This window comes from Ischnura elegans, chromosome 11, assembly GCF_921293095.1.
Source record: "Ischnura elegans chromosome 11, ioIscEleg1.1, whole genome shotgun sequence".
NCBI classification, from domain to species: Eukaryota; Metazoa; Arthropoda; class Insecta; order Odonata; family Coenagrionidae; genus Ischnura; species Ischnura elegans.
In genome coordinates, this window is record NC_060256.1 from 88,616,181 (window position 1) to 88,643,214 (window position 27,034).

At 37.1% G+C, this 27,034-nt stretch overlaps 2 protein-coding genes across 3 annotated transcripts; one reads left to right on the forward strand and one right to left on the reverse strand.

Annotated features, from left to right (window-relative positions):
- Positions 1–135: 135 nt before the first annotated feature.
- On the forward strand, positions 136–9,586 carry LOC124168259 (JNK1/MAPK8-associated membrane protein). The gene is made up of 6 exons (XM_046546400.1): positions 136–313; positions 442–685; positions 760–972; positions 1,049–1,218; positions 1,381–1,457; positions 9,253–9,586. The coding sequence occupies exons 1-6, from the start codon at positions 247–249 to the stop codon at positions 9,466–9,468; spliced, it is 987 nt and encodes a 328-aa protein (XP_046402356.1). The 5' UTR covers positions 136–246; the 3' UTR covers positions 9,469–9,586.
- On the reverse strand, positions 9,539–26,667 carry LOC124168258 (dynein axonemal assembly factor 10). Of its 2 annotated transcripts, none has more exons than XM_046546398.1 (8): positions 26,415–26,667; positions 26,070–26,170; positions 23,148–23,278; positions 22,950–23,051; positions 17,583–17,698; positions 17,352–17,486; positions 15,680–15,777; positions 9,539–9,861 (listed from the first exon to the last, which is right to left on the reverse strand). In XM_046546398.1, exons 1-8 carry the CDS (start codon positions 26,586–26,588, stop codon positions 9,654–9,656), a joined length of 1,065 nt encoding a protein of 354 aa, XP_046402354.1. In that variant the 5' UTR covers positions 26,589–26,667; the 3' UTR covers positions 9,539–9,653. The 2 variants fall into 2 exon arrangements, with proteins under 2 accessions (XP_046402354.1, XP_046402355.1); XM_046546399.1 differs by having other exon boundaries at positions 9,788–9,911.
- Positions 26,668–27,034: the final 367 nt, after the last annotated feature.

A 27,034-nucleotide genomic window follows, 5' to 3' on the forward strand; every position in this document is an offset into this window, starting at 1 on the left:
TTAAAATAAACTTAATTACAACAGGTGGGTTTGATGACAGTCATATGGGAAAGATTTGATTTTTTTCGTTGATATTTTAATAAAAAGTGAATAATAAACCTCTACTTTCATAAACATTATTCCTCTTTTGACACCAACCATCATACCATTCGGTGCCATTGGTACCAATACAAAATAAGTGTTTCTGCTCCGATGGGTTGAAGTTATGTTTTTTGTTGATTAATGTGAACCATCGATGATCCAAAAATGCTTAAAATATTCATAGTGAGCATATTTTTTTCGTCGTTGGCAGAATGTTATGAGTACGACAAAGGTATACAATACGTCATTAGCTTTCCCAAGTTTAGTTTCACTTGGCAGTTTGACGTTGAGTGACATCGTAAGTAAGTTATCGTGATGTGTATCTAATTGCCGGTTTATTGCTGACTTTTTGGCAAATAGGACCCGTCTCGCATCCAGCTAGGTGTCCGGGTCTTTATTGTGGCCGGCAGAAACTTCCGGATGGCAACTGGAGTAGTTGTGGTGCCTGCCCTCGAGGGTACAGGAGAGGGAAAGACTTTGATTCTGAATGTATGTTATGCCATGATAGTCCTCAGTTTTATGACTGGATGTATTTGAGTTTCATGGCCCTCGTAGCCCTGGTAATGCATTGGTTTTGTATAGATACGGCTGCTAAACGACGAAGGTTGGTTTTTTGTTGTTAGAAGTCGAAAGGTGGTGTTAAATTTCCTCTATTGAATTGTTTCCATCGATTTACAGTTTTTGTAAAGAGGTGCTGATCTTACACTTGTCAGCTTTGGTGGAAATAACTGCAGCATCAATAATGACATTGCTTTTGGTGGAGCCAAGAGGAGAATTTTCTATCAGGTCTTGCAAGGCGGAACACCTGTCGGATTGGTATACCCTTTTTCATAATCCTAATCCTAACTATGAAGAAACATTGCACTGTACACAGGAAGCTGTCTTCCCACTGTAAGAGAAACCTCTATATTTTTCAAGTATTTTGCTTCCCATTGCAGTGCAAAATTTTATTTCATTTTTTTTCCAGATACACAATGGTTTTCATATTTTTTGCGCTGTGTGTCGTGATCATGCTTGCAATTCGACCGTGGTTGGCGGGCCGTTTCTTGCCGAAACAGGGAAAGATGTCTATTTACGCTGCTTTGTATTTTTTCCCAATACTAGCTCTCATTCAAGCAGTACTTGGAGGTCTTATCTGTGAGTATACTGTTGCTGTCTATAGCGAATGTTATGCGTCTAAAATAAACCTTACATATTTGCATTGATTCATGAATGGCAGTTGCATTTCATTGTCTGAATTATGCATTGCCAATTTTTCTATTTATCTCTGTTAATATGTGTGATTCCTTTGCCTTTCAGATTACTCTTTCCCGTATATCGTGATCATATTGTCAGTTCTTTCAAATGCAGCCCACTTTGCATTTAAGTTGAATCAGGTTTGTATTGATTTATTAATTCCATGTAGTCATATTTAGTTCCTAGTCATATTTAGGTCATCATAATGAATGAAAAAGATTTTCAAAATGACATTTTAAATGTGCAGTACTGGACTCCGAGAAGTTGGCGGTTATTCGACAAAATGCTTGCTTGTGCCCCCTCCCACAAAGAAATCCTGGATCCGCCCCTGTGGCTTTATGTTTGGTCGTTTCACTCTTCCTTAGTGTCCATGTCTCTCATCTGTATGTTAGCACACTCCTTACAAAGCTTGTAGATCATTTCTTCCTAGTGATAGATAGGAAGCAATATTTTTCTATACTACAAACCTTATTGAGAGAGCCAAGTGGCACCAGTAAAACTATCTATTTTATTTTAAGCTTTTAAACCTTTACATCATAGCTACTGAAATATCAAGCAGAATTTCCCAGTCTTCTGGAAATTCATGACAACTTTCACAATTTTCCATTGTGAATATTTGACTGTAGGTATTTTACTGAATGATTTTTTTCATCTATTTTCCCTTCACCAAGGGCATTAGCGGCTCTTAAAATTATAGGAACAACTATATCATTCAACTTGTTACATTAAATCCAATAGCATCAAATTCTCTTATAAGGGTCACTAACCATGATGGACCTTTTACAATAAGCCTACGTCTGTGTTGGCAAGGAACTAAAACTGAGGTTCTTCAATTAAACACTTTTCTGTCGAGACTCTAAGTGAAAATATTTCTTCGCTTGCTTAGTCTCAGCAATGCAATGTGGAATGAAGTACTCAAATGACCACATTATATATTCCAATGCTCATCCACCTTGCAAAAATGAATCACTGTGTTGTGTTAGTGTGTGGAAAGGGGAGAGTTTCACCTCGGGGACCAAACCCCAGATTCTAAACTGGAATAGCCCAACTCAAACACTCGTAAACACCCTCATGCATATATGCAACCAAACAGGATCCTTTGTGAGGGCTGAAGGGACCCAAACAAAGGCTACGTCTAAAATTCGAGGAATGAAGCGAGATGGAGTGGAATTGATTCATAATGGAAGAGCCTTCCATTATGAATGAAGGAATCTTCCACAAAAATAAATTTAATCCGACCCGAGTTTCAATGTTACTGCATCATTTTCAAGGTACAAATGGTGGTAAGTGCAGTTAATTAATACATATTTAGGAGGTGGGAGAGGGAGAACTGAGGGGAGAGAGAGGAGAAATGGGGTGGAAAATCCTCGAGAAGGTGGCTGGAAAGGGTAGAATAACGCTTTCCACTTCTACCCATTCCAGCCACCTCCTTGAGGATTTTCCACCCCATTTCTCCTCTTTCTCCCCTCAGTTCTCCCACCTCCTAAATATGTATTAATTAACTGCACTTACCACCATTCGTACCTTGAAAATGATGTAGTAACATCAAAACTCTGGTCGGATTAAATTTATTTTTGTGGAAAATTGCCAATCATCTTTCATTATAAATGCTACATCGTCAGCAACCTTGGATTCTTTGCAGGAATGGAGACACCATACTAAGGATGCCTAGTTTTTGGTAGATGCATCACACTCAAAGCATCCAGAATTCACAGATTCACTCACATAGGAGAGGGGATCCAAAAATAATTGGAGACAATTTTTAAAAAATTGAAAATTTAATTTTTTGTGTTAAAAACGCTAGTCACCTTCGAAGTTTTCCCCATTTAAAATGGTACATTGGTGAAGGAGGAACCATCATTTCAAACATGCCCGAAACCCTCCCCTTATTTTGACATATGTTGTTGCTCATTATTTTCTCTATCGAATAGTGAAAAAGTATTATGTACTATGTCATCGGCCATTTAAAAGAGATTTATGGATTTGAAAATAACGGATTTCCACCTTGAAATATATTGTCTTTATGGGAGAATGATGACCTTCCCTTGTAAAACATTTTTTATCTCAAATTTGGCCCGAAATATATCGTTGAAAAATTAGCACAGCATAGAATAGACATCGATGCCCAAAATATGTATTTTTTTAGAAGGGGTTACCGATATGTTAGCGCCAGTATTTAAGTTTAAAGAACATACTTCCGGTTTTCTGCAGAGCGAGCAGCCATTATGCTGCGGAGGTAGTGGCAACGTTGCAAAGTGTACGGAGGTTAAATATGAAGAGCGATATTGCACCTGTCCACTGCTGCACAATTCCAGTGAATTGGATTTTTCGGAGTCATTTTTCTACGAATTCATTAAACGAATATTCAGTTCATCTCGAAACGTGCTGTACACCGAAATATGTAATTTAATAGTGCTGGTTGTTAAATAATTCCTATATGCACCTAAATTTTATTGAACATGCGAATAATCGTGACCGGAATATAATACATCCCTTGAAATTGTAGGCATATCACTTCAAAAGCGAAAATGATAGAATTTATTGAGACTTGCAATAGTTTATCTGTTCTTCAGAATAATACTTCAAATTGTTTAACGTTTATTTCTAAAAATATACATCCTTTTCAACTTGTAGAAAATACTTATTTAAATAGAAGTTCATTTTCTAGCGCATTATGCATTTAATCATCAATTTAATTGATTTTAAAAGTCTAGAATAAGGTCTACAGGTAAATGAATGTACCACGAGACAAGCATATCGCTGTTGGGTACCGACTACGTAGTATTTGGAAATACAACTTCGCGAACGTACTAATTAATCAAATATTCACCCATGTAATTTTTCGAAAGTATAAAATAGAATAGAAAAGAGTACTTCTTTTCTTCACTGTCCAAACAATTTACTTTGATACGTTTTCCAAAGGTCCAATTAGCATAATTTGAAAAAACAACAGATAATACATCTACCTATTTATGAAGTCATTCCAGGAGAATAAAAATTAGGATGCATTCTTGAACAATCGATGACAGCTGACATAAGCGAGTCCGTTGCAATGCTAGCCTTCCAAATTTACTGAAACTTCGGCACTAGGAACAAGTATTATTTAATTATCCTGATACTAATGAATCGAATTACATTTGGGTTTTAACTGAAACATTTCTATTTTTCACTGATCAACTCCTTATTAATAGTATGGATGAGGCTATTGAATGGAAAATCTACAAAGAAATAAACATTCAAGAGCTTTGTGTCAGTCATTCGACAGGGACTTTAATCTTCTTAAATCAAGACATAAACTTTGATTATTTAAGCATTTATGGACACTTTATGTTGGAAAATATTGCAAAAATTTCTTAAGAAATTAAAAATGCATGTCGACGATTCGGTATCCTTCAACAAATGCACTCGTTGGAATCGCTTCGATGGAATTGATGGATTCACTTTCGGCCACATTTCGTTTCCTCAAATAATCCAAGCTCTTACCTTTTCCTTCAGACATAAATTTGCCTTTAAATCGGCATAAAGAAGCCATCACTTCAGCCCAAAGGTATATTTAATAACTTAAGGCTAAGTAAATTGGAAAGTAAAACGAGTAATATTGTCACAATGCAACGGAACTCTACGAGGTAACGTAAACAAACAAAGGTGCTCAACCAGTGTGAAACTACGATATGTAGGCAGCGTTGTCGAGTTGGTGGTCAGCAATTATAAATAAACCATATTTCCAAATTACGTTGAAATTAACAGAGCAAAAGGTCTCACTAGTCAAGTTCATTTTATTCATCACAAATGACATAATTATAACGCTTTGCTGTATTTCCAGAGAAAGTATTTAAATTCTTCCAATACCTAAGAGTCAATATAACAGCTTTTCTTAATATCACAGGATTATTCCATTTTTAGTAAAATTCATGCATTGTACAGCTATTTTGATTGATTTAGCATTACTTTTAATTTTTAAGAATTTCAAATTTAGCGATTATAACTCGTTGTTATCGAGTTTATGTAACTAATGAAAGCAGTATTTCGAAGCGCAGGTTCCTCCTTAAAATGTTTTTTCCACAGCACAAAACACCATCAAAGTCTCCAATGCCTTGCAGGACCACCTTCGATTCCATTTTCACCTCTGTAATGTGATGAAAACATTTGCCTTTCATCACCATTTTAATCAGGGGGAACAAAAGGAAATCACAAGGTGTGAGTTCTAGTGAGTAGGGTGGGTGAGAAAGCAGTGTCATGCAATTTGTTACATTAAAACTCAAGTCGCGGCTAGCAGCAACACGTGGCGCATTTTGATCAGGAGTCAGAATACAGGGGATGAATTTTGCTGTGATTCGTCTCACTTGCTAATCTTCAGCTTAAATTCACAGTAATGAACTCAAAAAAAGACCAGATTGTTCAGCAAGTTTGTAAATAGTACGCCTCGTGCACAAGGGCATGATTTTTTTCTACATTTTCATCAGTTGTGGACCTGAAAGGCTGGCCTGGGCATTGAATGTCTTCGATTGACATGTTGCCTCGTTTGAATTCCGAATACCACTCGTGCACTTCAGTTCTCTTTAAGGAGTGTTCTTTATAAGCTGTAGACAAAAGAACAACCATGTCCTAATAAATTTTACCAAACAGAGAACAAATTTTCAATGCTGCCCATTGTTCTCGAATATCAGCCATTTCAAAAATCAAAGAGATCGGAAAACTCTTTGAAAGTAAATGGCCACAGGGGCTCACTACAACCGTCCAAAGCCACGTCGTTTTGCATACTGACTCAGAAATGATGAAATAACACCCATCTAGTGGGAGAAGCCCAAAATATAGGAGTTACGTGTGCAAAAATTTCCATCCAGTTATTCGTGGGTCCCCCCTCGTAGATGGCTTCAAAACTCCAGTAGAGAATAGCTCTACGGAGGGCATAGTCAATGGTGAGAAGGGGACAAGGTTGAATACGTATTTCGTCACTCAATTTGGCCCTCCTCACCAAGCTGCAGGAAATGAGCACTTCAAACATAAGGTCAAAAGTGGAAAAAATATATAATGTAAAGAACTTTTTTCCTGTTTATAATATATATTTTTTTAATAGCTGCCTTTCTATTGTGATGCATCTAAATGCAAAACTAGGGTCTAGAACATGAAGATAGCCTAAGGATATATTCTCATGATTACACTTTATCCGGCTTTAGTGCCATTCCCATTTATTCGCATAGTATTTTGAATCACCCTTCAACTTTTTTTTTTAACAAATATAAAAGAGTGTTAACACATTCCGTGCTGACCGTTTTTTGGAGAAAATGCCCTGAGGCTGACTTTTTGGCAAAAATTTGTATTTTTTATTATTATTTAAATGACATAATCTTATGATTTGTGATGCTGGGTACATGTTTTCACACTTTTTTTCCAAAGGTAACCCTTCATTTGCTAAAAATGTAAAATTAAAATTTTCTAAGTATCCTGTCAAACTTGTGATACCTACCCGCAACACACCAACATGTTTCCTATATTTCTTTGCTCTTTGCCATTACTGCAGGGAAAACCCGTTCAGACTTTATCACTTTCTGGAAAAAACTAATGAAAATAGTAATGCAGCTAATATTAATTTTTTAATCTGGAAATTATACATTTAAATAAGATTTTAAATGTTTTATTGCACTAAAGTAAATATTGTGAGTATTACCAATATTTTCCGTCCCTGTGATGGAAAATACAACTGAACGATATGATATCCTCTGGAAAAGATTTTATAATGATAAACATTGGTTTATAAATGATAAGGAAAATTTGTATAAATGAAGAATTGTTGCAATGAAACATATTGTTTTACAAATCAGAAATTGACTAGCATATGAAGAATAATTTTTCATTTACTAATTACTATGCATCAAATAATATCATTTTTTAAAAGAAACATTTAAATAGAACATTTAAAAGAAACCGGGTAAAATAGAAAAAAATCGGGAAAAAAAATTTCGGAGCTTTCCACATGGCAAAGAGGCGAAGAATGGTGACTGACCCTCTCCCATACCTTAACACTGGTGGCTGGCACCCAGGGTGGAATATAACGCAAAAGGGAATCATGACGTAGTCCTTACGTCATCAGCCACTCGGTAGCCACTGCCATGATGTAAACGTTAAGTCATGAGCACGGAATGTGTTAAGTTGGTCAAGTTTTATTTGCACCATGTCTCTTACTGTATGAAACACGATATCATTCTTTTGGCAATATTTTTCAAATTGACTTAAGTATTTTTCTATGCACCATAAAGAGCTTGTCAAAATTGTAGATTTTTTCTTTCAAAGAAACTTTACAAGTGAGAACCCAGGTTTTATTTTAATTTTTTTCCCATACTTTTTGTAGTACATAGGCACAACAAGCAGGGTATATTTCTAAATTCTCATGAAAATGATAGTAACCTTCTGACAATGGAAATTGCAGTAGATTGAATGTATCGAAGCAAAGCTTTGTGTCACACATGACGACAGACACAAAAGGCACTTGTGTCTGTCATCATTGTGTCTGGAGTGTAGATTGGGATTTTTATTACTCTATGCTTCCATTTTTCTCCTTCCCCCTTGGTGGATCTTTTAATTTTAGTTTGTACTGTGAGTGAATCTTATATTAAATACCAGCTCCTAATCCTTCGTTTGACCATTACAAGCCTAGTTGATCTGGTTATGAGATGTCTTCCTCAATTCTTCCTTTGGCATTTTATAAACTGCTGAAAGAAAGTGACTCTTATGCTAGGATGAATTTTTTCGTATTAATTGATGTCTGTGCATTTATGATGGAACCTAGGAATGAGAGAGACCTTAGGATTCCAAAAGAAGTGACTTGCTCCGCAGCAATTTTTATGAAATGCCTCACATTACAGTAATTATGTTGTATACCATTTTCAAAGTATACCATGTTACTCAATATAGTTGGATAGGTATTATACTTTTGGCGTAATGTGATTTATTCCCCTAAAGTACCCCACCAATTTCATCATGCATTTAGCATGTATGAATGATACATTTCACTTCAATTAGCATTCATGATTTAAATTCTCTGTAAATGCAAAGCTTGATGTGTTTCTGGGAAACTTATGGTAAGGTTAATGCAGTGTCACCATTGTAGTGTCTCACATAGTAATAATACAAACAACTGTAGTAATTTTCCAAATTTTATTTTTATTTTCTCTACTGGTTTCAATGTTTTTCAAACAGAGATAGCTCTTAGATAATGATGTTATAGACAGCTCTTGATAATGAAGTGAAAACATTAAAAAAGTTTGGAAAATTACTTCAGCTGTTTGTATCTTTACTATTAATGAATTTCAACCAAGTAAACTGCTCGACAATCAATCTGATTGGGAGTCTCAGATTGTGGCCTGATATTGAAAAAAATAATTTTACTATGCCAAATATTGATAATACATCTTAAAAACCAAGTGAAATCACTCAACTACTTAAACATGGCCTTAGTAGTCTCAGTACCTGCAATTTGCCCAATTTGGTGGGGCTAAATATCCACCCGTGTGTGCTGAGGGCAGGGAAAGAACTTGGAAGCTTGTCTGTTGAGAGCCATGGCACATTCACTCGTTCTAGTCCAGAGTTAAGGCAAAAGATGTTATTATGACAAATTATTTCATGTCTTGGGTACTTGCTGCTGACACCATAATATTGCTAGAATCTTCAAAATTTAGGAATCCATTCATCAAGTAACTCTGCTGATGTGAAAGTTTAATAATTTATTTTATATTTGACGGACTATTACACCATATTGGATTTTAATTTTGTATGTTTGATGAAACCACAATCCATATGTGGTACATATCTACATATTTTGTATGTAAAATTAATAGTGTGCCATGTGCATGTGCAAAAATCAGTAGAAACTAAGGAATTGTTGTAGTAAACATTTTTTTCCTCTCCCTAAAACAACTGATTCTATTTTCTTTGCAGTCAATGAAGTCCCTGATCGTCACTACCTTCACTGATGTGAGGAACGTGGTGATTCTGCTCGGGCATTGGGCATTGCACGCGTACGGCATCATCGCTATCACTCAATTGCAGCAGCCTGTGTTCCATGGATCTCTCATCGCCCTCGTTCCCCTACCTGCTGCCTTCTACATTCTTACTGCCCGTTTCACAGATCCAAGAAAGTTGCATACCGACTGAAGTGCTGATGCTATTGTTAGTCAATTACCATCTTTATAGCCATTGACTTGAGTCGAAGTTAAGATCAAGGTCATTGTAAATGTTTGTAATTTTTGTAAAATAAATTATTTTGATATTACAGTATGTGCTGTCCTTGGATTACAAAACACTCGATATTCATCAGTTTTAAGTGCTGTAATTGCAGCTCAAAGTAAGTTCAGCTTAGTTGTGATGAGGACGCGGAATGCCTGATCAAGTCCAGTGCACAGCGCAAGGCCCAGCTTATCAGGGCTCCAGTCAAAACTTGGGATGGGCTGTGTTGATAGGGTTGCGTTCTGGAGAAGTTCGACACTTCCGATGACTCCTTTTGTGATGCCATCTCCATCTTTTTCTTTTCGTTTAGTTGGATACTTACTGGAAGTAATAACAAAATGTCAGGTAACATTCGGAGGCAATTTCCACTCCTAAAATGGATTGAGAGAAAAGACATGGTTTCTTTCCAAGGGAAATAATTAGTGGTAACGAAAATGATTAGGAAGTGAAATTAAAACAATAATCACCAAACGCTTGTTTACTGTGAAACGATGATATTCAAAACCTTGCTTACACTTTGATGGGCATATATTTGTTAATAATTAATGCTGGATAAATAATAATGTTAGGTAAAAATTTATATTTTGTATTATTCAAAACGCCTATGAATCAAGATATATACTAAGGCATATTCGTGGTGTTTCGGGAGGAATCTGCAATACTTCAGTAGGTGGTAGGTGAGACAATTTTAAGCACTTTTTGTCCTATAAACATGGAGTCGCAACTCCTTAGTTACTGAGCTATGGCAATGCAAACATATTTTGGATGAACTTTGCAGTTACCATGAAAACAGTTTTTCTTGGGTATCAAGCCTTATATAATACTCAGAATTTTTACGGACGATAAATAATTAAGGCTGGACAAAATTGTGCAATTATAATGGTCTGAAACAATCTAAAAATGGGTGACATTGCACAGTCGTATTGTTGGTACTCATTTAAAGCTGTCGTTTAATTAAGCTCAAATATTAGTAGTTTTAGACAATTATAACTGCATATTTTCATAGCCTCTTCACTGATGACCTCAGCACACTTTTTGCCTCCCTACCAAGATAATACTCTACTCTTAGCCAGCGACTGAAAAATATTCAAACAAATTCACACTACCTCACACTGCTAAGTCCTTCAGAACGCCTTAGATTTGACTGCAAAATGGTGCAATATGTACTTGGAAACTCAACTTGAATTCCAGGAAATGAAATTCCATTTCAGTTTCTCTGAAAAATCCCTATTACATTTCACTATTCCGTTAACTCTAAGCCTCTTCAATGTCTTTCAGCTGTGAAGGATTTAGATGTCTTAACTGACAGTAAACTTAACTTCTCAGATAACATTCCTTCAATCAAGAGGAAAGCTATGTCTCTATTACATCTCTTTTATCACTGTACAGAACTGACCTTCAAGCTCTTAAGTTATACTTCACAGCATTTATACATTTCCATTCACAGGATATTGCTCTCCCATATAGTCCATCACATCTCCCTCTAACATCACCTCCCTCGACAGTACAAGTAGCTTCTACACCAGAATTGTAAAACACAGAGTACCCCTTAAAGAGAGACATACGGGTGTATGCCGTGAGATGTCACCCGAAAATCATGCGGCATACACCGGTATGCCTCTCTTTGCCATGAAAGCTTCAATTAAGAAACAGGGTACCCCCCTTCGTTGGCATGCTCCGTCCTATCTTTTCTGTCACTCCCTGTTTTCTGCCATCAAAGAAAACAGATTTTAAAGTTATTTACATTTCTTAATTCATACATTCATCATCCTGATTTGCTTTCCTCTATTAAATTCAGATTCCCCAATCAATCCACACGCAGTGGCATTTTTCTGGGTTACAACCCTCCCCAGTTTACTCAAGGGGGATTTTCTGTACACCCCAGAAGGGCCCCCTCTCCATTTAAAAATCCTGGCTTTGCTACAGTCCAGATGTACACATATTCCCCCTAAATCCCTTACTTCACATGTCTGTCCCAAAAATATCCCTCGTCAAGCACTCAGTCCACTGTAGCCTTACCTCCTTACTTTTATTTATTTATTTTCCAACTTCCCCGTAAACAGCACATAGAGGCCCTCACTATGGAGGATTAACAAAGCACAACACAAAACATCCATGCCCTGGATAGGGACCACCTACCCAGGTGGGATTCGAACCCGCGACCTACGGATTGGCAGGGGAGGACTTTACCCCAATGCCACCAAGGCCAGCAATTCTATTCCGGCTACTGCATAGGGTAGTTTCCTTCATCAAAGAAAACGAAAGGCATTGATTGCAATTCGTTACCCACCATTAGTGTATTCATAATATACAAATTACTTGGTTTTGGAAATCCTAGTTTAGACGAATGTTAATGGTCACTTTTATCCTCATTTGAAAAAGGCCAGATTGGCACCCATGCGATGCCACTCCACGTGACGTCACAGGGACCTAGTTTCTATACGAGTAGATAGGAGTTTTACGTCGTCTGAGATTACCAATGCATGCATGAGGCACAGAGATCAGGGAAACATGTCTTATTAATCACCTATTAAACCTGGCTAAGCTCGGAAAGTTTTATTTGTTTGATAAGGTATTAATAATCCTTATTTAAGCCAAGCGCTACCAGCTAGCAGGGTACTCTGCTACCTGCTGGCATCCTGCATCGTATCAGCGCTCAAAGCCTCGCCCTAAGGTCACCTCACTTGCAGCAGCGGGAACCAGAATGACGTCACACGGAGTTTTCCCATCATTCATACTTAGCCGTCGCATTTTCGCGCGCTTGAAAAATTGCACTTTTCATTTTCATCATTACTTCACAAATCAAATTAACACAATTTGCAAACTCAATTGATAAGTATTCAGGACAAAAATCGGGAGTGACAATGCATACAACCAAACGCCACTAATTCCATTACATGACTCCTCCCCTCTTTATTTTTGTGTCGTCAAAGAGAATTTTTTCCCACCATTATTTGGCTCTCATTGTTTTTTCCCATCGTAAAAGATAATTGTTACGATTTATTCGTTGTTGCAGGTTATTCCCAAGGAGGTTGTAAATATCAGGAGGGGGCACCACTGGTTTCAAGGGTGGAGTGAAGTGTGGCCGGGTGCTTGGGTAGGACAAGCCACGCCCACTTTGACTAAAACATTGGGAATCCCATACGGGTCAATGCTTACTGTTTGGTCAAATGTTTGGTCATAACTCGTTAATACATTAAAATAACCTATGGTACGCACAATGTAAACTTTTTTTCTCACTTCATTGGTACGCTTTGTGAAGTTATGACTCAAACATCTTTTCCCAGAGAAAAATTGTTATCAATCACCATGGTAGTGTTCTTCAATCATCTCAGCTAAAAATAAAATTTACGAGAGTAAATTAGTCTCTTACCTGCACTTATACTGGTATTTAATTTTATTACAGCCAACGGAAAACTAACAATTACAGCAATAAAGTATATTTTCAAAGATATTCCCACTAGTAAAGTGGCTAACAGACACAGTGTTTATACATTAATAGAAGTATCGCGAATTATGGGAAAAATCAAATAACAATCATGGGCAATATACTAGTGATTGTAGTAGCATTTTTCACTCATTGTAGTGCATTTTCAGAGCACAACTTAGCCACATCAAAATGACAGTCGGAGACTAAGACCAAAAATTGTCAAAACAAGATGGTGGAACTTTGACCATGGTAAAAACTCAGAAACAGCACCTCCAGATATTTACAACCTCCTTGATTGTTCCCAATTGAGGGTTGAGATAGGATTCCCACATCCAAATTCTCTTGACTTTTCCGTGATCAAAACCTTCTTCACCGCAGACTTCACTTCACTCCAAACGCCTTCCGACAATGTCATAACATTTTTGGACAGTAAGTCAGTAGAGTTTTGGATAGTAAGTTTGGACAGTAATAAATTACACAATTCATTTAAAAATATAATCAAATTATTTTCAAGGCAAATTTCGACTGCATGAATACACAGTAAAGCAGTCACTTGAGAACCTACCAGTGATGAGTGAAGTACCAAATAAGTGTACCGGAAATCAGTTACAGTTAGTTTTAAAAAAGTGTATTCAAATAAAAATACCAGTTAAAATTTTAAAACATAAAGAGTTACAGTTACAAGTAATATTATTGTTATTTTTGGTAACATTTGGAAAAATCAAACCAAATGCCCACCAGAATTAGATGAGTAGTGTTAAGCAATTTAAAAAATTTACAATGCATTGCAAGTAATGCATTTTACTTATAATCTGCAGCATTTACAGAGAAATAGAGAAAATAATCATTCACCTTATGCTAGACTTCGTTACTCCTCCCTGATTAGCCTAAGGGGGAGGGTTGGAGATGGGAAAAATCTTCATTGTCTTACATAGTGTGAGTGCATAGTTGAAAATGGCACCACAGTGGACACGAGCCAACTTCAATCTTTCAAATTACATTTTTCCACAGATTTAAGTTCAATACTGATATCCCTTACCCTCAAACACAATTTCTCTTTCTACAGTTTTTGATTTAACAGGATTGGGTCTCAAGATGTTCCCTATTTGTTCAAACAATCTTCCTCTTTGACCTCGACCAAGGAACTTGCTAAAACTCTCATGCCACCTCTTTATGAGCATGGGAGAAGCAATAAACACAATAGGGTAGTTTCCTTCATCAAAGAAAACGAAAGGCATTGATTGCGATTCGTTACCCACCATTAGTGTATTCATAATATACAAGTTATTTGGTTTTAGAAATACCGGTTTAGACGAATGGCATTGGTCACTTTTATCCTCATTTGAAAAAGGCCAGATTGGCGCCCATGCGATGCCACTCCACGTGACGTCACTGGGACCTAGTTTCTATACGAGTGGATATGAGATTTACATCGTCTGAGATTACAAATGCATGCATGAGGCACAGAGCTCAGGGAAACATGTCGTAATAATCACCTATTAAAACTGCCAATGGTCGGAAAATTTTCTTCGTTTGGTAAGGTATTAATAATCCTTATTTAAGCCAAGCGCTACCAGCTAGCAGGGTACTCTGCTACCTGCTAGCATCCTGCGTCGTATCAGCACTCAAAGCCTCGCCCCAAGGTCACCTCACTTGCGGCAGCAGGAACCAGAACAACCTCACATGGAGTTTTCCCGGCATTCATACTTAGCCGTCGTGTTTTGACGGGCTTGAAATTTTTCACTTTTCATTTAATCGTGAAAAATGGATATCGTCATTTAAAAATCTAAAATTTTGAAATACGTAGCCAGGAGTAATAATCTTTCGATTTAGGCAATAAAAAAATAATAGGAAACCACCCTATTCACCTTAGTATATTCATCAAATCAAAAGGTAATCACATTTTTGATCGCAACACGATAGCAATTGTAAAGATGCCCATGGATGTAGAATAGCCACCAGAGAAGTCATCTCATGGTGCACAAAGTGTAAATTAGACTGCCTGAAATAGACATTTCACTTAACATGTAATTGGCTTAATATGATATTTTTCAGGTACATTTCTACAGAGTTAAGTGAGGGATGGTGAGGAGTGCAGTGATTCATTCATCTGCACTGCACACATTCATAGTCAAATCTTACAGATACACAAAGTCTTAGCAAAAATATTTTAGGCAACAGTGTTGGTACCCTCAATTCTCCGTCCTTAATCATTCACAGTAATTTTGAATAATACAAACAAAAGCATTTGTAGAAAATAATATTATTCATAAAGCATTGACATATGTATTAACAAATGTATGCCCCTCAAACAAAACACCAGGTTCAAAAATGTCATGATTAGATAATGATCGTCATAAGTTCTTTACAATGGGTGCACGAGAAATTTAAAATCGACATATAATGAGTTTCGTCACTGAGATAGTGTAAATATTTTTTTTATGCTCCTGGAATGACACTCGCTAAGATCAGAAAATAGGTTACACTTGACATTTGACTTAAAGCCTTCGTTTAAAGTTTTAAAAATTAAGTGCTTTCATAGCCCCACTGAAAGCGCACAAAATGCAGCTCTGGGAAGTTCCACCTTCCACTAACTAAGTTGTTTTCTCACAAATTAATACGAGGAAAGGAGGCAAGAAAAAAATAAATTGAGAATAAACATAAAGGATGTGGGCTGCAAAAAATGGTGTTATGATTATTAATACTCACTATTTCCATAAACACAAAGATCCACTTCCTCCACAAGTCATGAACACTTCTCTATTTTGGGGTAAGTGCCTGCACGCCCAAATTGTAGACTTGTGAGCCTATGGATGAAAAGTCAATATTAATTTATGCAGAAAGATGATAAACATGGGCATTAACAGAGGAAGAAATAACTAGCACCACTACATAAAGATTTTACACTGGACACCATAAGTCACCATGCAATCATTTTACTAATAACATCTTCTTAACAATTGATAAACGATTATAATGAGATTATTCAAGGAAAAAGTTTTGGATAACTTTATAGGGTCATCCGCAAGTGAACATTAAGTACTACAATTCGACAGAAGAAAAATCATTTGCCTTGACTGGAATTTGAACCCTGATCTGCCAAATTTGCACCAGGAGTTCTAACAAGGCATCTTCTTTCCCAGTCAAGTTTTGTTGGCTATATATGATAAGTTGGTAAAAAAAATTCCAGATGTTAGGGCAGGATGCTTGTGTGCATAGTGCCATAGTTCTTATGTGGAAGCTGGAACTTTGAATTATTACATCATCGATATTATTCAAGGATACAACGGCGTAATTACCAGCGAGCATAATTTTATGGAGTCACCCAAGAGCGTGTTTTAAGTACAAAATGTCTACAGAGGAAAAATCACTTGCCCTGGCCTGGATTCAACTCCGGATCTCCCAAAAATGTATTATGTGCTACACCACTTGAACTACCAAGTTGCTTCTCAGGTTTCCACCGAGTGAATGATTAGATAACTTACCATTCTTCCCATTACACCACATCCTGTTTAGCAATCAAAGATACCGTATATGTCTGAATATAGTCCCACCTTTTTTTTCCAAAAATGCCTGTGGTAAAAGTAAAGGGGGGGACTATATTCAAACGCATTTTTTTAATTTTTCCCGCAACTGAAGCCTCAAAATTAGGGGGGGGGGGACTATATTCAGAGGGGGACTATATTCGGAGAAATACGGTAGTTTTGCCAATAGGGTCCCAGGCAAAACTGTATTTGATGGCAATACTGGACGAGGTATAAATGTGAACCAGAAAAATGGTAAAATACCAAGGCATCTTCTTCCTCTGCAGTGTTTTTTTGTGCTTTGAGATCCAGGTTCACATCCTGGTCAAGGCAAATGATTGGCTCATAAGGCATAGGGTGCTACTGGCCCTGAGAGAACAATTTTTGGCTCTCTTGAAAACATTTTGGTGCTGGGACCAACATTTTGCCCCAACAATGCATTTCATCAACATTCTTCTGGGATAGATGAAATACATATGTACTTCCAATAGGCCCTGTGCTAAGGCTATGATTAATGCAAGTATGTATTTTAACTGCCCCTAATTCTAAGACTAAAAGAAGATAATACCAGAAATACATATTTACAACTATTGAACTAACAAATTCTTAGTTGGCCAAGGGAAATGAGAAAAGTTTGCAGCAAACACAAAAAATGTGTTGATGAGTATGTACAATATATTGAAGATCTGAAGTTAATATTAAAAGATCAATTATACAATAAGAATATGTAGAACAATAATTTATACTGTGGGTAAGATATACATGGTTTTTCTAAATATAAATCACAGAAAACATTGAGGGCTATCACGAGTAATTTTTGGAGAGTTGTAAATAAATTGCAGCAAATGCTGGGTTACCTTTTCCATTAAATGCGGGTAGCCCTGTTTTGGATGCTGTACAAGCAGGTCAAAGACATAAAACTTTGACTCGAGTGTAGTTGCCACAAGTTTATTCATTGGGATATCCCTCCGGTCAAACTCGACACAACAAACCTGAGAAACCAGAAGATCAACAAATGAGTCAACATACTCTCTAAATTGCTCTGGAAACTAATTCTTCCAAGATGAAAGCCAATTCCACTGACTCACCCCATTCTTTAAGTTTGCTTCCCAAAGAACACACAATTTCCTCAGGTCAAAAAGTTTAACATCTCCATTATCATAGCTTGCACACACAGTCCGGTGAGTGTTGTTGTAGGAATTGCCTGCAAGTAATCATGGTTGGCATTAATTGAGGTTTCAAGGATTCTTCTTCTATTCGCTTGGGTTATTCAAATGACCATTTCCTTTTTGCTCTGTCCATCAGTGGTCACTCAGCTACCCAAGTAGCAGAGCTTCTTCACCTCCCGAAGTTTGAGGTTTCCTAGTTTCACTGTGACCTTCACCTCTTCTGTTCTGCGGCAGACCAATACGTTTGTTACGATCATACAAGTGCAAAAATTGAAAGAACCAAAATTGCATGACATTATAAAAATAAAATTGAGAATATGGAATTATAGATACCAACTTGGTCATAAGGAATATGGGGATGCTCTCTTCCCATTACACCGCATCCTGTTTTGCAATCAAAGATAGTTTTGCCAATAGGATCGCAAGCAAAACTGAATTCGATGGCAATACTGGATGAGGTATACCTAAATTTAAACCAGAAAAATGGTAAAATACCAAGGCATCTTCTTCCCTGAATATCTTATTGTCCCAGCAAATCTGGTAACATTTTGCAAAAATTCACATCCCCACCTTCCCAACTCATGAGCGAGCTCTGCAACAATGAAACACTTTACATTCAATGTTGCAAATTTTGAAGTCACCAAAAAAAGATTGAGTTTTTGATGTAATAGGGCACAAATAGTTGTGTCTTCCACTGGGCGTGTAAAACCTCTCATGGGTCGCCCCTGGCTTGATATTTTGTCTCCAGAATGGAGAAGGAGGCTGCTTTCTTGTTGTGTTTCAAATGAGGGGTACTTTGATGTGGATGATAACAATATTTTCAAGTTTGAGTCAAATACAATGTTGGAACGACGAAGTTCTGGTCCTGTACTCCTTGAGGATTGGTCAGCAGTGGGTATCACCATTTCAGCAGTTGGGACAGAAGCAGAATAGGATTGGCTGGGTCAAGGGGTAATGGTCAAGGGAGTCTGCACCATTGACCACAGAGGTGCTGCATCCACAGCCGAGTTATCAGGATCTGCTAACAAGTGGAAAGGGAAAACATTTGGCTTAGGAATAAATTTTGTAGGTGGCAAGGGTTTCAATCGGTTCATGTGCACATACTGACATTGGCTTCCGATGTACACCCTGCAAGTAACCACACTGACCCTCTCCCCAACTACACCTTTTACAGGAACACTGCCTGATCTAGTTTTTACCAAAACAGCTTCACCCACCTTGTATTCTGGGTATCTAGAGCTAGGAAGGGGAGACTATTAGAGGGTGGTTTAATTAATGACAAGAGGGTGCCAGGTTGAGCCGTGCCTCACTCTATCGGTCGAGCAGCTCGGCGGGTGGTGTAATCCTCCGCCGAAAGGAAATGGCCTCCAGTCAGTGAGGGCCTAACATTGATGGTGGAAAATGGGCCCAAACCTATAAAAAGGAATGCCTGCCCGCGAGCGGCGAGCATAATTTTGGAAAAACTCTCGTCGAATGTTTGGCTGTGAGGAGAGCTGCTCCCGGGAGGCGACCAACGGCACCGTTTCTTTGACCACCACTACCTCTTGCTGGCAAGGTAACATCCTTACCCTACCTTACCTACCCACCCCGAGTCATTAATTTGTACCTTTAGCACCACACTTCAGTGAGGTCTTTTTTTTATTAAATTTTTTATTCTCCTTTCAATCGAGCCTTTTTTTTTAGCCTTACACCCCTACGCATCTCCCCCGGGCCTCCAAGTATGTTCCAAGGTTTATACTTGAACATCTTTTCTGAGGGGCTTATCTCACCTGTTGCCAAAGGTGTAGTACGATAGGCAAGTAAAATTTTTCCAAGGACTGAGTGAATGTTAGAATCAAATCACATAATAAATACCATTTATTGAAATCTAACTACAGTGGCTTTTCAAAATATATAATTTTTTCCAGCTATTTGATGAATCCAAAATTTACTTTAGATTTACTCTTTCAATCAAATGCCCAATTACATTTTCCACCAAAATTAGAATTAAAAAATATTGTTTTTCCATTCATAAAGTTCATAGAAACCTCAAAAACTGAATAACTTTCAGAACTTAATGATGAAGGTGTTGAAAGACTTTTGAGTGACTTCTCTGAAAAATGATGGAGACTTTCAATCAGTCCTGAAATCACAATTTAAAAAGATAATTCCAAAGGTGGAAGGGAAAGATAAGTCATGATGAAAAAAAGTCTTTCTCATTCAACCATTTTTTCTCATAACTTGAAATTGGAAACAAACAAAAGTTGGCACTCATTGCTCATCAGATAACGAGGTTATTTGAGTTCTGATTCACCAAGTCCTTCAGAGAGACCCAATCTTTGACGGCAAGGATTGCTCATCATGATGATTATGACCACAAACCACGTAAGATTCATGAGCAAGGCCAAAAAGTAACAGAGAAGCATCGAGCCACTCAGCAAGAGTCGGCGATGTCATGAACTTTTCAGCAGAAGGAGTAAGCCTGTCAATATCACACCACCGATAGCTCGAGAAGAAGGCAACAGACCGAAAAATGTGGGCCTCTTAATTTTTCAAACTCTATCACAATTGAAAATCATAATAAAAGAATGAAAATTGCATCTTTTTAGGCAAAATCAGTCACTTTTTTGTGCTATAGTTATCATAATGAAATCGTGATTAGATAACTCCCTAAGTTGGCAGTGGCCAAGAAATGAGAGTTAATCCATGATCTGAAAACATGATGTTGTAATTTCCAGGTGAATGGCGATTAATGAGGTTCTCTGAGTTTTCACATCAGGTCAATCAATAACAACCAACTGCCAATGTTTCTTTGGCTGAGTCAGCCATTGTTTTTAGTGCAAACACTGATATTTTTTAAGCTAGTGAATTCAGTTTTCCAACCATTGCTGTTCACATCAATTGTTCCAAGGCATCTCTTATCCTTAAGTAAATTAAGGATAGGCTTCCTTGTGGCACTCAAGGCAAACTTGAGTCACAGTTTGTTCCAAAAACTGCCTTATACTCCCCTGAAATTTTGACATGACTCAAATGGATCGCAAGACTATAATTTACAAGTATGTACACATGTCAAGAGATTAAAAGTCCACAATCAAGTTTTTTAGTTGAGTTCATGGTTTTCATCAAAACAGGGCTGTTACACTTAATTTTTAATGGTTTCAGAGTTGGGGGCCTCTATTTTTTGATGCTGACACTAACTTTTTTCGACACCACCCTCTAAGGAAAGCCTTCCAGCCTACCCAAGAACCGATGACTTCCCCTACTTAACGAGTTTGGGGCTCTCTCTCTCTCTCTTTCCTGGCAGTCAGCACCCTGAGGGAAACTAGGAGCTAGTTCCAACAGGGATACCACAAGATTTGCCCAGCACTCTCTCTCGAATATTGTATGCATCATTTCTGGCCAAAATTAAATGTTTACTGTCTTGGAAATCAATCTCAATTGCAATTTGTTTTTTTTTTTCACTCCTTATCACCTTCATCAAATCTTTTCTCATGACAACATGCATCGCAGGTTGATATTGTTGCTCTCTGATTTGACCTCTTTGAAAATTCTCTCCCAATATCTAGATGTGGTGGGGCAATTGAGTCAATTCAAAGTGAAAAAATATGGTCTCTTGCGTGACTATGTCCCACTACTGCTGATTAAGAAGCAATACAAAAAACTTATGCCTGGGACTGAATCGGAATAGGAGTGAAAAAAGTGAAACCATCCCATCATTAGCAGTTAGAAAATAGTTTATTTAGTTACTGTTCCTTTTGAATGTCCTATCTTTGTATCCCTCAATTAATATTATGGTTTTACTTTTAATATTCCTCAGTTATTATTACAAATATTAGCCACACTATCCCTTAATTAATCATTTTCTCAAAAGTTGCAAAGGAAATTTAATTTTAACTCATGACTGATTAGGTACTAGTTTAGAAAATTATCTGTAATCACTGTCTGGCCGGCCAGATTTGCCCGGGAAAATGTTGAAATTTCAGGTCAGAAAGGAAAACACCCATAGCCAGAGATGAACAAGAGGGTTCTGTTTGAAAGGGTTCGGTATGCCCTTAAAAGGGATAACGAATGAAAACGTATTTCCAGGTATTTTTGACAATTCAAGTCCACCTAATAGCACTGCACAGGAAAGTGAGAGTGAGGGTTGGAAACAGGGGACAGCGATGGGCCGAACGACACATGCCGTCACCCCAGGGTTCTCAACCTCCATCTTCTGGGTATGGGCCCTGAAATTTCACATGTACACCTTTTTTGCAAATATTTCCATAAGGACATTAAAGTTGTTATTTTGATATTTAAGGCCATAGTAAGTCTTTAATTTTTACTTTTTTATGCATGTAAAGACACATGACGAAAGTTATCACCCCATATGGTGACCATGTGTTTTGAAATGCTATTCAAGCAGTTGCACTTATGCAATAGTGGAGCAACTACCTACGCTAGACACAATGCATTAAATATGTTAATAAGAAATTGAGTGAAGAAAAAATGGCTCTCCGCCTAACCTGTAACTGATGGGTTGCAATTATTCCTTCGGTTGTTAACCCTTAGAACGTATTTAAACGTTTTGTTTTTCTGGGATGGCTGAGGAGAGTTAAGCCGCATTAGCGATATTTAAATAAATAAAAGATTGTAGCATTTTTCCACAATTTTTTAAATCTTGGTCCTTGGTCTCTGGTCTTGTACCAGATGATGGTTCAGTGAGCCGAAATGCATTGTACGCAGTCAAAAGTTTTTTGTGGAGAAGTGCTACGATCTTTTATTCATTTAAATATGTCTAACTTCCACCAATTAAAGCCTGAATCTGTTGAACGCATTAGCGATCGCTATAGTGAGGGAAAGGGCACTTGGCCTCCACCCGGTTTCAATAAAAATTTTGGGAAACTGAAGTAGGTAGTCTAGCAATGGTCAAACGTTTGACAACATTTTTCCCAAAAAAGCATACAAAACGTCCTGCAGTCTGAGGGTTAAAAAGAGTTATTTAAGCATAAAATACCTTCTGCATTCCGAATCTAAATTCACTGAATGGTGTTGCTACCTTTATGAAATGACCCCAAAATGGGAATATGGCATTTACACCTCCGGAAAATGATTTGGTGCCGGTCGATGGTCGACAGTCAGTGGTCATGTGGTATGCATGTGTGGGTTACCTTGAATGCTAGTGATTAATCACTCCCTGCCAAACACCCTAGAGGTGACTCGCAGGATGTTATGTAGATGTACCCATCTGTGTAATTTATTATTAGAACATATTCTCAATGGACCAATCACTTGATTTTCATCAGTGCTTCACCTGCAATTACATACCAAAGCAAACACTCCAACAATCTCGGGTTGTATCCTCTTCAAATGGCTGCATTGTTGCAACAGGGACTTCTTTCAACCGAGGGTCCCAAACTTTGACTAATCCTGGAAAAAATTGTGTCCCAAAAGTTAACACTTGCTAATTCCACAATTTTTTCAGGCTATAAGCCAGAAAAAGGACACTAGCAGCTAAGAACCCACCATCTCGACTTCCTGTGACAATTTCTGGAGCACCTATTGAAGTACCTTGACCACCAATGCCATCAATGCAATTGATGATCTCTTTGTGCGCTTTGACTGAGTACACCGGGAATGTAAGATCTTCCAAATTCCTTGAAAATAAGACAGACATTTCAAGTCCTGGTCACGAATGGCACAATAAAAGATTCGACAGTTTCAATAAAACATTGATGTAATACCATATGTGTCTGAATATAGTCCCCCTTTTTAACCAAAAATGCCGATGGTAAAAGTAAAGCAAGGGACTATATTCAAACACATTTTTTTAACTTTTCCCGAAAGTGAAGCCTCAAAATTAGGGAGGGGGGACTTTATTTGGAGAAATACAGTAACTTAATTGGCAGAGACCATTTTTCAGAGTTTAATTCATTTAAAAGAAGACATTCCATTTAAAAATAAAACTATTGGGACCTTTTTATAGACAGCTAAAACATATTCATCTGGGGTTCTACAAATCGAAATGAGTTTAAATTTCTAAACATGCATTACATTCATGTAAATTTTGTTCACCGATCTGTATAGTATTTTTCCTGCGACTGATTTTGTGCATTATGTGATCAATTTATTGTAAAATGATTTGAATTCTGTTTTGATATATCTTATTGAAGCCCCATGTATAAGTTATAGTTTCTGCTTTATCCAGCCCATACTTGCAAATAAAAAATAATTATTATCATTATCTTATAAATGCATATTTGCGATAGTGTAGAACAGGTAAATATTACAACTTATTTTAAATTATCATTATGTATATCCATATTATTCTGGGGAGCATCCAACTTCCTCAATGAAATAATCACTATTCAAAATAGGATTCTTAAAATTATCATATTACATAATACCCTATGAAGCCCCTTGCATGACTCTGATGACTGACTCAAATATCTGAATTCCTGGCCGCTTCCAGGCAAGCTGCACAGCTGAAAACTTCGGTGGAAGAAGGGGACCAAAAACAATCCAGCAGAAAATTCTGGAGGATCTGACTTTCACCCTCCTTCCCCAAAAGAATTCAAAATAGCAGAAATAAAAATTTTGAGGAGCATTCCAGTAGTTGAATGGCTCTAACCCCAAAACTAATATCATTAAATAATTTGAATAATGGATGGATTCATAATTTCTACTCCGTCCTACTTATTTATGTATATCCAACAACAGTTCCGCAAAAAACCCACCAAAGTTGAAGTTTCAAACCATAATTTTCCAAAGACCGCACAGCCTGTGACATTTGCCACGAAAAAATCATTTGGCTTGGCCGGGATTTGGAACCTAGATCTCCCAACTGGTGGTCAGACATAGGTGGATCTAGGGGGCACGTGCACCCCCCAGACCTTCATAAAATATGCAAGATTTTTAATACCCATTATCATAGTGTTTGTTTCGTATTACGAGGTATCCTTGTGCCCCCCCAGAAAAAATCCTGGATACGGCCTTGCTTGTGCCCCCAGAAAGAAATCCTGGATCTGCCCATGCAGTCAGCCATACCACCAGTTGCATCACCAAGCCATCTACTTGTTTGGTAACATCAGTCTGAAATTCAGCTTCAAAGAATATGGCTTGGTGGTGTTACTGTTACCATACCTGACCGGCAATCAGGAGACCCAGGTTTCGATGCCAGCTAAGTCAAATGATTTTTGTCATGGCAGCTTTCATCCTTGGTGTATGAAACTTTGCACCCGTGCACATGACTGTAAAAAAAGTTACTTGATTCATACAGTGCTTTTGACTCCCAAATGTACCTTAGGCATCAAATTTGATAGGCTGGTAACCAACCAAAAGCCCTACTAGGCAAATTTTTGAAAATTAGAAGATCCCCTTCAATGTCCAAATATTCAAAACCCTAACCCTAAACAGTAAAGCTGTTGGGGCAGAGCCTCCTAAACAAGGGAGCAAAGACCGGCAAGTTGCATCACATTAGATATCTCATATAAAACCTATTTTTCTTTCCCCAAAAATTCTTCCACTCCACTGCCTACTTTACTTCATCTGGTTTACCATCTCACAAAGAATTACAGCCATTTATCCTCCAAAGATCATAACATCGGTAGAAAAAAAACAATCACCATTTTTTTCACTTATAGCAGAAAGAATAAAATGTGGACCACAGGAAAGGGGAATATGAGTTTTCAATGAATAAACCATTGAATTAAAGAAATCAAAAAATAACAGCTCACTAAAGGATTAAATTTCCAGAATTGTACCACAAAATGTCCGAGGACCTGTGGGATGGGTATGAATAAAATCCATATGCCTTCTTATGTTTAACATTCATGTAAATTTTTTCATCGATCTATTTTTTTCCTGTGATACATTTTGTGAATGATGCAATCAATTTATAGTAATATGATTTGTATTTTATGTTTCCATAAATGTTAATGATGCACAATACATAGGTTATAGTTTCTGTGGAATCTGATCCATCATTCCAAGCAATAAAATATTATATTCATCATATAAATGCATATTTGTGGTAATGTATAAGGGGTTAATAAATTTTACAACTTATTAAATATTTTAATGGAATGTAATTAATAAAAGGAGTTTATCTACGCTATATGCGTAAACATTGTATGCTTTCAATAGCGAGGACATATTTAATGTAGTTTTAGAATGATGTGTTTGAAAAGATTGCTTTTCAAAAAATCAAGAAGGCCGATTATTTTGAACTTATTGTTAACACTGAACAACAATCAAGAACATGAAATGGAACCGGAGCGACTACTTTAAGCAAAACTTCCATAACAGATATTTCCCTATGATCGCACACGCAGATGTATCATGAACCTAAAATTATAATTGATTATTACCTCAAGTATGCATGAAAGAAAACAAAGCAAACAAGCTGCTAAATATTACAAGACTTTTTAAATTAAGACGGTACATTACCAAACTTGCAGTTTCCCCTCAAAATCTCCCGTTGCTAGATGACGATCTTTTAAACTGGAAGCTCCGAACGTTCCACATTTGAAAGCTTTACCTTTCCCAACCTAAAAAAGAGGGATTAACAGCATGAAAGCTCCTCTTCTGTGTGAAATCCATTGATAATACGCATGATTATGAGTGTAATTCATCACTGCCCCATGAGTAAACTAATCAGACAACATGAAAAATGTTGTTCGCAAAAAAACTTGTGCTCCTCCTTCACAAAGTATTACACCTATGGCAACACACCAGCAATGGTGAGATTTTTGCTATTTAAAGTAATTTTTTAATACATGAAACACACAGTACCTCTCGGATAAGGTTGACTTCCGTGCCGTCTATTTCGTATATTTGCAAGGCACCTGTCCCATTAGGGTGGCCTCCTAAAATGACGAATTTTGCAGAACAAGGAATCCATCGGCCATCAAAAACTGTAAAGTTGAGGCTCTTTTCTAAATGACATATGATCTGAGGTTTATCCATTGCCTTCACAGGTAGTTTTCACGATACACAGGTTATCACTAGTTTATTTACGTTTCCATGCCGAATTTGAAATACACGACAAATGAAAGTCGAATAAACAAAGAGAATGAGTCATTCATACAATGGTGAAAAAGACCGACTCTCTCCTTCCTTTCCTTAATATTTTTCTATAAAATCTAACTACATACCTTTTATTTAACAATTTATCGTAAGTTATAAATTAATACCGATATCAACTTCATTGAAATCATGACTGAAGAGAATGGAACACAGATGAACATGATGGTACGGATCATTCGGAACACGATGAAGCGCGAAATTTAAATAATATCGCTAAACTTAAGGCTTATATGAAATACTACACTTTAAATAGGCCCAGTGTACCAAAAATCGCATAAAACCTTAATATTAAATCACAAATGAATGCATTTGGATTGATTTAGATA

Excerpts from the sequence above, each read along its gene's own strand:
- LOC124168259 (XM_046546400.1), top strand. The coding sequence starts at position 247 with ATGCTTAAAATATTCATAGTGAGCATATTTTTTTCGTCGTTGGCAGAA. Across the intron at positions 686-759 it reads ACGGCTGCTAAACGACGAAG|TTTTTGTAAAGAGGTGCTGA; the intron begins GTTGGTTTTTTG and ends ATCGATTTACAG. Across the intron at positions 973-1,048 it reads CAGGAAGCTGTCTTCCCACT|ATACACAATGGTTTTCATAT; the intron begins GTAAGAGAAACC and ends TTTTTTTTCCAG.
- LOC124168258 (XM_046546398.1), bottom strand. The coding sequence starts at position 26,588 with ATGGATAAACCTCAGATCATATGTCATTTAGAAAAGAGCCTCAACTTT. Across the intron at positions 17,699-22,949 it reads TTGTTGGAGTGTTTGCTTTG|GCAATTCCTACAACAACACT; the intron begins GTATGTAATTGC and ends GATTACTTGCAG. Across the intron at positions 9,862-15,679 it reads TCTTTGTGTTTATGGAAATA|TAAGTATCCAACTAAACGAA; the intron begins GTGAGTATTAAT and ends TATTACTTCCAG.